We start from the raw sequence: 15,939 nt of genomic DNA on the forward strand, positions 1-15,939 counted from the left end.
CCAGGTTGGAGTGCAGTGGCATAATCTCGGCTCACTGCAAACTCTGCCTCCCAGATTCAAGCGATTCTCCTGCCTCAGCCTCCTGAGTAGCTGGGACTACAGGCACGTGCCAACACACCCAGGATAATTTTTTTTATTTTTAGTAGAGATGGGGTTTCATCATGTTAGCCAGGATGGTCTCTATCTCCTGACCTCATGGTCCACCTGCCTCAGCCTCCCAAAGGGCTGGGATTACAGGCGTGAGCCACCGTGCCCAGCCAAATCTACGCATTTTTCTAGAGGAAGACTGATATAGCCACATGAAGAGAAAACTACATCCTGTAGCTACACTTTATTAAACTACAGTTTGGCATCATGTCATTGACTTGTCTTCATAAGGACAACACTCTGTTGATATTTTTAAAAATATAAACCACTGCTAATAATGTAATCTGCTCCATTTAATAGCGTTTATTTTAATAAGACTCCCCATGGAAATTCATCTCCTGTCTTTTCCTAGGGAGAATTGTGCTTCTGCTGAGCAGATGGTGTGTTTTTATCCTGTGGGCTCCGTGAGTCTTGTCCTTGGTTGTGTTTACTCTTTTGCTTTGGCAGCTAGGATCCTCAGAGCCAAAATCATAATCCAGCTCCACCAACTATATGGAACTACAAGGCATTTATTTTGTAAATGAGTCTTGGCCAGAGTTTAATTTATTTTGTGACTATGATTTTTCCCTTGGTCTTCATTTCCTCTCCTGTTTTTTTTTTCAATCTAATTTTTAATATTTTATGAGATAGCTCACCACCTTTTTTGAGACAGGTCCAAATTTAGATTGGTAAATAAAGTGGTTTGCGTCTTGACTTGTCACCAGGCTGGAGTACAGTGGCATGACCTTGGCTCACTGGAACATCCACCTCCTGGGTTTAAGCGATTCTCTTGCCTCAGCCTCCCGAGTAGCTAGGACTACAGGTGCATGCCACCATGCCCAGCTAAGTTTTGTATTTTTAGTAGAGACGGAGTTTCACAGTGTTGGCCAGCATGGTCTCAGTCTCTTGACCTTGTGATCCACCTGCCTCAGCCTCCCAGATTACTGGGATTACAGGCATGAGCCACCATGCCCAGCCGCAATTTGACTGTTAAAGGATGACCTGGGTCATTTAATGTATGCAATAAAAAGAGTTTCTTTCCTTTTCTTTGATGTTATTAAGAAATAATAAAAACAGCACAGAACATGTTTTATTACAACTAATTTGATATTTTCTTTTATAGGAGTTTATGTCGGAAAGTGAAAATGGGCAGCACAAGCTAAACATGATGCTGTCTAAAGGGGAACTTCTGAGCACCCTGCTGGCCAAAGAGAAAGCCAAAGGGATCCAGGCCAAAGTTGCAGCCGCAAAAGAAGATTGGAAAAATTTTCATTCAAGTCTCCACCAAAAAGAATCTGCTCTAGAGGTATAGATAGCCAACCACACGGAAATATTCTGTGTTATTTGTTATTGTTGTCGTTGTTAGTGAAACCACAGTTTCTGTATATCAGAGTCCCCTTGTCAATGATTTTGGTCACCCCTCTCTGACCATAAGTGGACAACGGACTAACAGTAAGAAGCAGCTCCATGCTAGAAGTGCGAGCCTCCCTGAAGAATTAAGTAGCTTTTTGCATGTTAGGGTCTATTGTCACTGACTTGCCTTTGCACTCTCCCAGCAGGAATGACCAGGTTTATCTTTCAGCAGAACACTTAGTTTTTCATGTGAATTTGCCTCAGTTTTGGAAGGTGGTATAGGAGAATGAACAGGAATATCTATATAAGCCACGAAATGTTACAGATGAGAGGGTATAACTAATGCAAATACCAGGTAGCAGCTTTTTAGGAGTTAAAGATGCAGAAACAATGTTTATATAATTTTATTTTCTCCAGACACAGTAGAAGATGAATCTATTATAACCATAAAATAATTACTGCCACAATATAATTATTTTTTTTCTTCTGAGATTATTTATTTTATGTATCAACTCTTCTTTCAGAGGAAAATTTAGAGGCATGGAGAGGTATCTTTTCCTTTTAAAATACTTTTTGGCAGAATAGATCCTTCATTTGCCTGTGATCATTACTGATGAAGGCTGGAAAAAGATAATCATAGAGAAATAATATTCAGTAAGAGAAAATCTGTATTTTCTCAATTCTTTCCTGATTCAAGACCATTGATCTCTCTTTAATAATGGTGACTGTTTTTTCACGGCCAGCATTCTCCGTTTAACAGAGTATAACCATTGTGCCTAGAAATGTTTCCCTAATCCTTCAGGGATCATTAGTGCTATGTGGTCTGAGCTCTGAAGCCTCAGCTGTTGAATGTAGCATATTTAACATTGATTGCAAAGTTACCTACTTCAAGAGATGCCCAAAAATAGGTGTATAGGTCATGAATTGCCTGTTTTCTTAATCTGCTGTTCCTCTCAGAATAGGTATCTATCTATCTGTTTTATTTGATTATTTCCTTACCTTTTTCCTTCCTCTCCCCTCCTTTTCTTCCCCTCCCCTCCCTCCTCTCCTTTCCCCTCACCTCTCCTCCTTTCCCCCTCCTCCTCTCCCCTTTCATCTCCTTTCCTTTTAGAACCAAAATTCCTGATTATGGTCCCCCATTTGCGCTGTTTAGTGGTGTATTCATTCATTCTCACGTTGCTATTAGGACATACTCAAGACTAGATAGTTTATGAAGAAGAGAGATTTAATTGACTCATAGTTCTGCAGGGCTGGGGAGGCCTCAGGAAACTTACAATTATGGCAGAAGGGGAAGCAAACATGTCCTTCTTCACATGGTGGCAGGAAGGAGAAGTACAAGCAAAAGTGGGGAAAGCCCATTATAAAATAATCAGGTCTCGTGAGAACTCACTCACTATCATGAGAACAGCTTCATGGGAGTAACCACCCCATGCTTCAATTACCTCCCATTGGGCCCCTCCCAAGATACATGGGGATTATGAGAACTACAATTCAGGATGAGATTTGGGTGGGAACACAGCCAAACCATATCAAGTGGCCCCATGAGACTCCAGTAACAGGAAGATGGAAACACCTTGAATTTATGAATTTAATTATTCCACAAATATTTGTTGAGCATCTTCTATTTGTGAAGGATTAGTCTAGGCTCTAGGGCTATAGCAGAGAATAAAACAGTACTGAGTCTCTGCCTTCATGCAACCTAAATTTTAGTAGAATACTCCAGAAGTTATTTTGGTGTCTTACATTAGTGAGATACTAACTTTCCAAAGGATTCTTACAGCTAACCCATCTCCCTCAGAGGCGAGTAAGGCAGATGTGATTTTCCCCATGTTGTAGACATCCTAGAAAAGATGCAGAGGGAACCTTGAGCCATTCTCCCACAGGCTTCGTTAGTTCTTGCCACTTAGATTTTTCAGCTACCCTTTATGTACTTCCTCTTAGACAAAGCTACCTAAAGTACTGGATGTTTTTAAAGCCTTTAGTTGGTACACATGGTAACATAAATAACAAATTCACATTCATGTCCCCTTACCACTTTATAAGTATTACACAGCAGATGCAGACACCTTTGCTGAAGCTACACAGTACCATATAAAACTTTATCAAACACATTTTACACCTAGGGTACTACAGAGTAACTGTCAATATATTTATGACATTCTTATGTGATAAGCACATAACATTATTTGGTATTTCTTACCACTTTATAAATCAAAATAAACTATTTGTTAATAAAATAAGCATGTAAACTACATCTATATGCTACTTCTTGTATCCTTATTAATGAAAATCAACTAAATGTTGACAAACATTTCTTTAAATTTTTGTAAGGGACTATGATGTGTCTCAGGAAGTATCAGATTCAGGCACTCCCCTCATGGAGCTTCCAGTCTAGTTTTGAAGACAAGGCACACCTACACCAGATGAAAATTCACAATTCAACCCAGTCTATGTTGAAATATATAGGTATATACAGACAACAAATGCTCTAGAAGTTGAGAAATGGGTGTGATCTCAAAAGTGGGCTGGAGAGCTAGGGGGGGGGAGATTCTATTTTCAAAAGGAGAACCCTACAAATTTCTTAAAGGATGTTCAATAATTATATTGGTGCTAAGGTAAAAGATGGAATGTTCCAGACCTTGGGGTGGACTTTGTTTTTGTGGAGTATTCTTTCTAAGACAGAGTCACCTCTGTTGCCCAGGCTGGAGTGCAATGGCATGATCTCAGCTCACTGCAACCCCCACCTCCCAAGTTCAAGCAATTCTCCTGCCTCAGCCTCCTGAGTAGCTGAGATTACAGGGGCATGCCACAACAGCCAGCTGACTTTTTGTATTTTAGTAGAGACAGGGTCTCACCATGTTGCCCAGGCTGGTCTTGAACTCCTGAGCTTAAGCTATTTGCTTGCCTCTGCCACCCAAAGTGCTGGGATTATAGATGTGAGCCACTGTGCCTGGCCTGGGTGGACTTTGAATGCCAAGTGAAGGACCTTGGACTTGCTATTAAAATATTTTCTTGTCCTGGACACAATCTAACACCTTGCAGAATCTAAAGATCCAAATGAAGGACTTTGAAGTAAGTGCTGAGCCTATGCAGGACTGGCTGAGTAAAACTGAGAAGATGGTCCAAGAAAGCAGCAATCGCCTCTATGATCTGCCGGCAAAGAGGAGGGAGCAGCAGAAGCTTCAGGTGATGAGCCCCCCGCCCTGTAGCCCCATCTGACCATGTCTTTGTCCCGTCCTCTGTTGACCTTGCAGATGCATGCTCAGCACCCTTGAGTTAGACTGTGCCATCGTGAGATGTAGTGTGTGTTCTTTCCCCGTTTCTGGCGGACTTTGTTTTCTGACTTTCCTTGGAAGTGTGATTTGTTTCCTTCCATGATTTGTGTTCCACTGTGTGTAGATTGGAGATAATAAAGCCTCCAGGGTACACAGATTGCCTGCCAGTGTTGATTTCCATGTTCTCTGGGCCCAAGCTTCGTCCGCGATGTGCTTTTCCCCAGCCTCTGAATAGTAACTTGCTTGTGCTTTTCAGTCTGTCCTTGAGGAAATACACTGCTACGAGCCTCAGCTCAACAGGCTGAAAGAGAAAGCTCAGCAGCTGTGGGAAGGACAAGCTGCCAGCAAGAGCTTTAGGCACAGAGTGTCACAGCTATCTTCTCAGTATCTAGCGCTAAGCAATTTAACAAAGGTAACGCCTGGCACGTGCTGTGTGTGTGTGTGATACTGATGTCGCAAAACTGGAGTTGCAGCAGGGTGTGCAGGGTGTGCATTGTATCTTGGCCCACCCATGGTGTGGGTCTCCAGGTCAGCAGTAAGGGGTGTGTGTGCTATTTCCCCAGCCTTGCAATCTGAGTTAATCATTGTTGCATCAGCTTGATGTGGCTCTCTGAAAAGACCAAAGGAGATTTCAAAGACTGAAGAGACTTCCAATCTTTATTATTGCACAAGATAGTCCTTCTAATACTGAAATGATATTTTCCCCAGAGCTTTGATTTGGAAGACTCAAATCATAAACATAAGGCAAAGCTCAGAGTTTTTCGTTTAAAGAATCCCAGATTAAATTGCTTTAGAAAAACAAATCTAAACAGTTTCAATTTTATTAGACTAACTATAACGGTATTTTTAAAAAATTATCTGAATCTTTACATTCATTATATAATAGTCGAGGATGTGTTGATTGAGAGTTTCAGTTCAGATTCTAGAGCAGAGCTCAAAATTGGCCATGGTTCAAACAACTGATTAACGTTCTTTTCAAATAGCTTAGAAAAAAATAAATGGAATCCTACCACAACCTCATTTAGAGTACTCAGTCAGTATAACATAGACCCATTTTGAACTGTGTGGTGCAGGCCTATCTTGAGCTGTATGTGGCTTCTAACCTTTTTTCCTATATTTTAAAATTTCAGGTGTTAGAATATAGGGACCCTGTTATAATTTACTCTTTAATTTAGCCCCACCTGTTCTGTAAGTGTGGACTTACAGAAGGTCTGCTAATTTGGGTCTTCAGTACACATCACTGAGGCAGTCACACTAGCTTAGGTCTTAGAGTAAATAGTCTATGTTTACAACCATGTTTATTCTATGAATGTGACTTTTTGTGTCTTTAAAAAATCTGGCACATATCTAAGTTAAGGAATGACGTCTTAGAATGAATGAAGAAAATCTTTCTATTCCTTTGTATTTACTTAGATACCAAAAGTAATCGATATTTGGATGTTTTATGAGCTGTAGATTATTCTTGTAAAGACTTCACTGTGTTAGATATGACCTATAATTAATAAGCAAAACCACATGTATGTCCCCAAGTGTTAAAATTTAGAGATATTACAAAAATCTCAGATTATTATTTTTTAGAACTCTGGCTACAATGTAGGTCATGTGGGTTGTGGCATCAGGCGAGCCCCATGCGATATGTGAAACCTAGAAACTACTTTGACCAGTCTCCCAGACAAAGCATCAGGGAGAAATTTTACTGATTTAAAATAATCACAATAGTCATAAAGAAGTTGAGAAGCAGGCCGGGCGTGGTGGCTCAAGCCTGTAATCCCAGCACTTTGGGAGGCCGAGGCGGGTGGATCACGAGGTCAAGAGATCGAGACCATCCTGGTCAACACGGTGAAACCCCGTCTCTACTAAAACTACAAAAAAATTAGCTGGGCATGGTGGCGCGTGCCTGTAATCCCAGCTACTCAGGAGGCTGAGGCAGGAGAATTGCCTGAACCCAGGAGGCGGAGGTTGCAGTGAGCCGAGATGGCACCATTGCACTCCAGCCTGGGTAACAAGGGCGAAACTCCGTCTCAAAAAAAAAGAAAAAGAAGTTGAGAAGCATAAAATTGTAACTTCTTTTTTTTTTTTTTTTTTTTTTTGCTTTTGACCCAGTTATTCTAATAGTTTTATGATTTAGAAAGATCTTTGACATATTTTGCAGAATTAGGGAAGACTTGCCTCATGTCTGTGCAGTGTATGAAGCCATGACTGATTGCCATTGTTTCAAACAAACCGTTAGCTTTATAATTTGTCTCTGTGGGATGGACAGCTCAAAAACCATTTCTGTCATTTCCAGGAGAAAGTGTCAAGACTGGATAGAATTGTCGCAGAACACAATCAGTTCTCTCTTGGGATTAAAGAATTACAAGACTGGATGACGGATGCGATTCACATGCTGGATTCATACTGCCACCCGACGTCCGACAAAAGTGTGCTAGACAGCAGGATGCTCAAGCTTGAGGTGTGCATCTTTAGATAGAAATATCTCCAACCTACAGAATTTGTTCTCAAAATTTCCCGTCTCCATCCACCTGGAGTGACGATGTCACATTCTCTCCATGGGAAATATCACATGCTTTGTGAGCATAATCCCATCTGTCTTGGGTGGACATGCCTCAGCATTCCTGAATCACCTGACCCCAGATGCTTTCCAAAAATACCGTAAAATAAAGCCCAAATGTGATTATTTGTGTGATCACTTGTTAAGAGGCTAGTTTTGAATTAGATCAAAGGTGTATTTAGTATGGGAAAATATTTTAAAGAAACATTTTATAGGGCAAAACATTTTCCATCTTATTCAACTCACTTGTTTTCCTATATTTAGCCAGTTCTCCTCCCATCCCAAGGTATAAGTTCAATTTTGCATTTGTGATAAAAATAATGAATCTGCATTAATTTGTAAACTGGCTGCTTTCTAGGAGACTAGTGCTCTGTCTTGACACCAGGGAATCAGAGGTGAATAACATAGTCTTTTTCCTCAAGGACTTTTCTGTCTGAGGTTAGAGGTTGATATACAGAAGATAATAACCACAGATACAGATGTGCTTATGGTGTTATAGACACACACAGGAGTGGACCCATGCAGGAGAGGTGGGGTTGAAAGTTGGGACAGGTTTTTTAGGAAGCGTGATAGCTAAACCAAGTTGTATGGGGTTTAAAAAAACTTTTTTTAAATAAAACTAACACAGAGTCTTGCCTTCTTGCCTAGGCTGGTCTGGAACTCCTAAACTCAAGCAATTTCCCTGCCTTGTCCTCCCAAAGTACGATTATCTATGTGAGCCACTGTACCCTGCTAAAACCGAGTTTTGTTTTGTTTTGTTTTTTGAGATAGAGTTTTGCTCTTGTTGCCCATGCTGGAGTACAATGGCGCCATCTCAGCTCACCGCAACCTCCACCTCCCGGGTTCAAGCAATTCTCCTGCCTCTGCCTCCTGAGTAGCTAGGATTACAGGCATGCACCACTACGCCTGGCCAATTTTGTATTTTAAGTAGAGACGGGGTTTCTCCATGTTGGTCAAGCTGGTCTCAAACTCTTGACCTCAGGTGAGCCACCCACCTTGGCCTCCCAGAGTGCTGGGATTACAATTGTGTGCTGCCACACCTGGCCATAACCAAGTTTTTAAGAATGACAGAGGGAATTATTTTGGCAAAGATAACAGAGTGAAGACTTGGGAATGGTGGCAGAGAGGTGGAAAAGTATGAGGAAAAGCCAGAGGAAAGAACAGCATAGTGTGTGAGAAATTGCTGGCAGTTGCTTATTGCTACAGCAGAAACAGGCAGCAATGGATGGCTGAAGCTGATGCTTTGGAAGTTGGCAAGAACCACATTATAAAGAGAGATGAAGCTTTGTCTTTTAGGTGATATGATCAGTTTTTTTTATTATTATACTTTAAGTTCAGAGGTACATGTGAAGAATGTGCAGGTTGGTTACGTAGTTATACATGTGTCATGGTGGTTTGCTGAATCTCTCACCCTGTCATCTACATTAGGTAATTCTCCTAATGCTATAGGCCTCCACCCCCTAACAGGCCCCGATATGTGACGTTCCCCTCCTTGTGTCCATGTGTTCTCATTGTTCAACTCCCACTTATGAGTAAGGACATGCAGTGTTTGGTTTTCTATTCTTGTGTTAGTTTGCTGAGAATAATGGTTTCCAGCTTCATCCATGTCCCTGCAAAAGACATAAACTTATCCTTTTTTGTGGCTTCATAGTATTCCATTGTGTATATGTGCCACATTTTCTTTATCCAGTCTATCATTGATGGGCATTTAGATTGGTTAAAAGTCTTTGCTATTATGAACAATACCACAATAAACATACATGTGCATGTGTCTTTATAATAGAATGATTTATACTCCTTTGGGAATATATCTAGTAATGGGATTACTGGGTCAAATGGTATTTTTAGCTCTAGATCCTTGAGGAATTGCCATACTGTCTTCCACAATGGTTGAACTAACTTACACTCTCACCAACAGTGTAAAAGTGTTTCTATTTCTCCACATCCTCTCCAGCATCTGTTGTCTCCTGATTTTTTAATGATCGCAATTCTAACTGGTGTGAGATGGTATCTCCTTGTGGTTTTGATTTGCTTTTCTCTAATGACCAGTGATGATGAGCTATTTTTCATATGTTTGTGGGCTGCATGACTGTCTCCTTTTGAGAAGTGTCTGTTCATATTTTTCTCCCACTTTTTAATGGGCTTGTTTGTTTTTTCCATGTAAATTTAAGTTCTTTGTAGATTCTGGATATTAGCCCTTTGTCAGATGAGTACATTGCAAAAATTCTCTCCTATTCTGTTGGTTTCCAGTCACTCTAATGATAATTTCTTTTGCTGTGCAGAAACTCTTTAGTTTAATTAGATCCCATTTGTCTATTTTGGCTTTCATTTCCATTGCTTTTAGTGTTTTAGTCATGAAGTCCTTGCCCATGTCTATGTCCTGAATGGTATTGCCTATGTTTTCTTCCAGGGTTTTTATGGTGTTGGGTTTTTATGGTGTTATGTTTTATGTTTAAATCTTTAATCCATCTGGAGTTAATTTTTGTATAAGGTGTAAGGAAGGGATACAGTTTCCGCTTTCTGCATATGGCTAGCCAGTTTTCCCGTTTATTAAATAGGGAATGCTTTCCCCATTGCATGTTTTTGTCAGGTTTGTCAAAGATCAAATGGTTGTAGATGTGTGGCATTACATCTGAGCCCTCTGTTCTGTTCCATTGGTCTATATCTCTATTTTGGTACCAGTAGCATGCTGTTCTGATTACTGTAGCATTGTAGTATAGTTTGAAGTCAGGTAGTGTGATACCTCTAGCTTTTTTTTTTTTTTTTCCTTAGGATTGTCTTGGCTATGCAGGCTCTTTTTGGCCAGTATGGCCATTTTTACGATATTGATTCTTTCTAACCATGAGCATGAAATGTTTTTCCATTTGTTGTGTTCACTCTGATTTCCTTGAGCAGCAGTTTATAGTTCTCCTTGAAGAGGTTCTTCACATCCCTTGTTAGTTGTATTCCTAGGTATTTTATTCTCTTTAGCAATTGTGAATGGGAGTTCACTCATGATTTGGCTCTCTGTTTGTCTGTTATTGGTGTATAGGAATGATTTTGATTTTCGTACATTGATTTTATATTCTGAGACTTTGCTGAAGTTGTTTATCAGCTTGAGGAGATTTGGGGCTGAGATGATGGGTCTTCTAAATACACAATATTGTCATCTGCAAATAGAGACAATTTTACTTCCTCTTTTCCTAATTGAATACCCATTATTTCTTTTTCTTGCCTGATTGCCCTGGCCAGAAGTTCCAATACCATGTTGAATAGGAGTGGTGAGTGAGGGCATCCTTGTCTTGTGCCAGGTTTCAAAGAGAATGCTTCCATTTTTTGCCCATTCCGTGTGATTTAGGCTGTGGGTTTGTCATAAATAGCTCTTATAATTTTGAGATACATCCCATCAATACCTATTTTATTGAGAGTTTTTAGCATAAAGGACTGTTGAATTTTGTCAAAGGCCTTCTCTGCATGTATTGAAATAATCATGTGGTCTTTGGTTTTGTTGGATTACGTTTATAGATTTGTGTATGTTGAATCAGCCTTGCCTCCCAGAGATGAAGCCAACTTGATCATGATGGATAAGCTTTTTGATGTGCTGTTGGATTCTGTTTGCCAGTATTTTATTGAAGATTTTTGCAACAATGATCATCAGGAATATTGGATGAATTTTCTTTTTTAGTTGTGTCTCTGCTAGGTTTTGGTATCAGGATGATGTTGGCCTCATAAAATGAGTTAGGGAGGATTTCCTCTTTTTCTGCTGTTTGGAATAGTTTCAGAAGGAATGGTACCAGCTCCTCTTTGTACCTCTGGTAGAATTCGGCTGTGAATCTGTCTGGTCCTGGACTTTTTTTGGTTGGTAAGCTATTAATTGCTGCCTCAATTACAGACCTTGTAATTGGTCTATTCAGGGATTCAAATTCTTCCTGGTTTAGTCTTGGGAGGGTGTAAGTGTCCAGGAATTTATTCATTTCTTCTAGATTTACTGGTTTATTTGCATAGAGGTGTTTATAGTATACTCTGATGGTAGTTTGCATTTCTGTGGGATTGGTGGTGATATCCCCTTCATCATTTTTTATTGCATCTATTTGATTCTTCTGCCTTTTCTTCTTTGTTAGTCTGGCTAGTGGTCTATTTTGTTGATCTTTTCAAAAAACCAGCTCCTGGATTCATCTATTTTTTTGAAGGGTTTTTTATGTCTCTATCTCTTTCAGTTGTGCTCTGATCTTAGTTATTTCTTGTCTTCTGCTACCTTTTGAATTTGTTTCTTCTTGATCCTCTAGTCCTCTCAATTGTGACATTGGGCTGTTGATTTTAGATCTTTCCTCCTTTCTCTTGTCGGCATTTAGTGCTATAAATTTCCCTCTACATACTGCTTTAAATGTGTCCCAGAGATCCTGATACCTTGTGTCTTCATTCTCATTGGTTTCAAAGAACATCTTTATTTCTGCCTTTATTTTGTGGTTTATTCAGTAATCATTCAGGGGCAGGTTGTTCAGTTTCCATGTAACTGTGCAGTTTTGAGTGCATTTCTTAATCCTGAGTTCTAATTTGATTGCAGTGTGTTCTGAGAGACTGTTATGATTTCCATTCTTTTGCATTTGCAGAGGAGTGTTTTACTTCCAATTATGTGGTCAATTTTAGATTAAGTGATGTGGTACTGAAAAGAATATTTATTCTGTTGATTTGGGGTGGAAAGTTCTGTAGGTGTCTATTAGATCCACTTGGTCCAGATCTGAGTTCAAGTCCTGGATATCCTTGTTAATTTTCTGTCTCATTGATCTGTCTAATATTGACAGTGGGGTATTAAAGTCTCCCACTGTTACTGTGTGGGAGTCTAAGTCTCTTTTTAGGTCTCTAAGAACTTGCTTTATGAATCTAGGTGCTCCTGTATTGGGTACATATGTATTTAGGATAGTTAGTCCTTCTTGTTGCATTGAGCTCTTCACCATATTGTAATGCCTTTGTCTCTTTTGATCTTTGTTGGTTTAAAGTCTGTTTTATCAGAGACTAGGATCGCAACCCCTGCTTTTTTTTACTTTCTGTTTGCTTGGTAAATATTCCTCACCCCTTTATTTTGAGCCTCTGAGTCTTTGCATGTGAGGTGGGTATCCTGAACACAACACACCGATGGGTCTTGACTCCTTATCCAATTTGCCAGTTTGTGTCTTTTAAATGGGGCATTTAGCCCATTTACATTTAAGCTGAATATTGTTATGTGTGAATTTGATTCTGCCATTATGATGCTAGCTGGTAATTTTGCCCATTAGTTGATGTAGTTTCTTCATAGCATTGATGATCTTTACAATTTGGTATGCTTTTGCAGCGGCTGGTACTGGTTTTTCCTTTCCATGTTTAGTGCTTCCTTCTGGAGCTCTTGTAAGGCAGGCCTGGTGGTGACAAAATCTCTCAGCGGTTCTTGTCCATAAAGGATTTTATTTCTCCTTCACTTATGCAGCGTGGTTTGGCTGGATACGAAATTCTGGTTTGAAAATTCTTTCCTTCAAGAATGTTGAATATTGGCACCCACTCTCTTCTGGCTTGTAGGGTTTCTGCCAAGAGATCCACTGTGAGTCTGATGGGCTTCCCTTTGTGAGTAACCTAACCTTTCTCTCTGACTGCCCTTAGCATTTTTTCCTTCATTTCAACTCTGGTGAATCTGATAAATATGTGTCTTGGGATTGCTCTTCTCAAGGAGTATCTTTGTGGTGTCCTCTGTATTCTTGAATTTGAATGTTGGCCTGTCTTTCTAGGTTGGGGAAGTTCTCTTGGATAATATCCTGAAGAGTGTTTTCCAACTTAGTTTCATTCTTCCCATCATTTTCAGATACACCAATCAAATGTAGATTTGTCTTTACATGTAATCCCATATTTCTTGGAGGCTTTGTTCATTTCTTTTTACTCTTTTTTCTCTAATATTGTCTTCTTGCTTTATTTCATTGAATTGATCTTCTATTTCTGATACTCTTTTTTCTCCTTGATCAATTCGGCTCTTGAAACTTGTGAATGCTACAAAGTTCTCATGCTGTGTTTTTCAGCTACGTCATCTCATTTATGTTCTTCTCTAAACTGCTTATTCTACTTAGCATTTCGTCTAACCTTTTTTCAACGTTGTTAGCTTCCTTGCATTGGGTTAGAACATGCTCCTTTAGCTCAGAGAAGTTTGTTATTACCCACTTTCTGAAGCATGCTTCTGTCCATTCATCAAACTCACTCTCCATCCAGTTTTGTTCCCTTGCTGGCAAGGAATTGTGATCCCTTGGAGCAGAAGAGGTGTTCTGGTTTTTGGAATTTTCAGCCTTTTTGTGCTGGTTTCTTCCCATCTTCGTGGATTTATCTACCTTTGATCTTTGAAATCGGTGACCTTTGGATGGGGTCTCTGAGTGGACTTCCTTTCTATTGATGCTGAAACTATTCCTTTCTGTTTGTTAGTTTTCCTTCTAATAGTCAGGTTGCTCTGCTGCAGGTCTGTTGGGAGTTTGCTGGAGGTCCACTCCAGACCCTGCTTGCCTGGGAATCACTGGTGGGGCCTGCAGAACATCAAAGATTGCTTCTTGTTTCATCCCAGAAGGGTATCCACCAGATGCCAGCCAGAGCTCTCCTGTATGCTCCCAGTCAGGATACATGGGGGTCAGGGAGCCACTTGAGGAGGCAGTCTGTCCCTTGTCAGAGCTCGAATGCTGTGCTGGGAGATCCAGTGCTCTCTTCAGAGCTGCCAGGCAGGGATGTTTATGTCTGCTGAAGCTGTACCCACAACTGCCCCTTTTCCCAGGTGCTCTGTCCCAGGAAGGTGGGGGCGTTATTTATAAGTCCCTTACAGGCTGCTGCCTTTTTTCAGAGATGCCCTGCCCAGCAAGAAGGAGGTCTAGTGACACAGGACTGGCTGAGCAGCCATGGGCTCCACCCACTTCAAACTTCCCAGCGACTTTTTTCACACTGTGATGTTAAAACCACCTACTCAAGCCTCAGCAATGGTGGACGCCCCTCCCCCCACCAAGCTCAAACATCCCAGGTCGAGCTCAGACTGCTGTGCTGGCTATAAGAATTTCAAGCCAATGGGTCTTAGCTTTCTCATCTTTGCAGGGGTGGGTCCTGCCAAGACCAATCACTTGCCTCCCTGGCTTCAGCCTGTTTTCCAGGGAAGTAAACAGTTCTATCTCACTGACCCAGGTGCCAGTGGGGTGTAAAAAAAGAAAACCCCACTGCAGCTAGCTCAGTGTTTTCCCAAATGGCTGCCCAATTTTGTGCTGGAACCCAGGGCCCTGGTATTGTAGGTTCTGGAGGGAACCTCCTGATCTGCGGGTTGTGAAGACCATGGAAAAAGCCCAGTATCTGGACCAGAGTGCAAGGGATAGTCCCTAATGGCTTCCCTTGACTAGGAGTGGGAGCTCCCCAGTCCCTTGCACTTCCTGGATGAGGCAACACCCCACCCTGCTTTGGCTTACCCTCCTTGGCCTGCACTCACTGTCCAACAAGTCCCAATGAAATGAGCCAGGTACCTTAGTTGGAAATGCGGAGATTACCCACCTTCTGCATCAGTCTCACTGGGAGCAGTGTACTGGAGCTGTTCTTATTCAGCCAGCTTTCCAGCAATATAACTTGGAATTATAACTTCCTTCTGGCTGGACACAGTGGCTCACACTTATAATCCCAGCACTTTGGTAGGCTGAGGTAGAAGGATTCCTTGAGCCCAGGAATTCAACACCAGGCTGGGCAATATACTGAGATCCCATCTTTACACACAAAAAAAATTTTTTTAATTAGCTGGGCATAATGACATGTGCCTGTAGTCCCACCTAGCAGGAAGACTGAGCTGGAAGGATCACTTGATCCCAGGGGCTCAAGGCTGCAGCGAGTTATGATTACACCACTGCACTGAAGTCTGGGAGACAGAGATAGACTCTGTTTCAAAAAAAGAAAAAGGAGAAACTTCCTTCTCACATAGAAAAAGAATAGTACTTATGAAGAACTGGAAATATATAATCTATTTCTATAGGTTTTGTGGTTGTTGTACAGGCCACAACATTTATAAGCTCTTCATCCTTTGAGAAATCATGAATCTTACTGTAGTATAATTTCCCTTGTTAAAAACACTAAAGTAAAACTTCATTGGAAGTAAGGGATTATTCAGAGAAGACTGGAGACTTTCAACACCAAGTCCACTTAGTAAAGACCAGTGGGTAGCTGGTGACTGGTACTCACCAGCAAGCCACGTCCCCACCCTCCATTTCAGCCAACTGGGAGCTTCAGGACTGGACACAATTGAATATTATTCTGCAATCTTTAAGAGTTCTGCAATACTTAAAGCCAGAAATGTTAAACATACAAATGGCAAAGGACTTGTGTATTTGTTTTCACAGGCTCTCTTATCAGTCAAACAGGAAAAAGAGATTCAGATGAAAATGATAGTAACCAGGGGAGAATCTGTCCTTCAGAATACCTCTCCAGAAGGCATTCCCACTATTCAGCAACAACTGCAGAGTGTGAAGGATATGTGGGCATCCCTTTTGTCTGCAGGGATCCGTTGTAAAAGGTGAGGAAAACTACAGCCAAGCACCGGGAAGCTATTACTAAATGATCAATGTAATACTACTGAACAGACTATTCCTGTTGCCTTCTTTCCCTTCCCTTCCCTCCCCTCCCCTCCCCTCC

At 40.9% G+C, this 15,939-nt stretch overlaps 1 protein-coding gene across 18 annotated transcripts in view; it reads left to right on the plus strand.

Moving 5' to 3' along the window:
- The window catches only part of SYNE1 (spectrin repeat containing nuclear envelope protein 1), a 529,474-nt gene that overhangs the window by 266,277 nt on the left and 247,258 nt on the right, over positions 1-15,939 (plus strand). For 17 of the 18 annotated variants that reach the window (XM_017537464.2, XM_037742153.1, XM_037742143.1 and 14 more), the window contains 5 exons: positions 1,250-1,432; positions 4,522-4,665; positions 5,011-5,166; positions 7,042-7,206; positions 15,648-15,820. In XM_017537464.2, coding sequence (XP_017392953.1) covers positions 1,250-1,432; positions 4,522-4,665; positions 5,011-5,166; positions 7,042-7,206; positions 15,648-15,820 — 821 coding nt within the window. The remainder of the gene's footprint in view (positions 1-1,249; positions 1,433-4,521; positions 4,666-5,010; positions 5,167-7,041; positions 7,207-15,647; positions 15,821-15,939) is intronic. The other variant, XM_017537543.2, reaches the window with a different exon arrangement.

This window comes from Cebus imitator, unplaced genomic scaffold, assembly GCF_001604975.1.
Source record: "Cebus imitator isolate Cc_AM_T3 unplaced genomic scaffold, Cebus_imitator-1.0 Scaffold6, whole genome shotgun sequence".
NCBI classification, from domain to species: Eukaryota; Metazoa; Chordata; class Mammalia; order Primates; family Cebidae; genus Cebus; species Cebus imitator.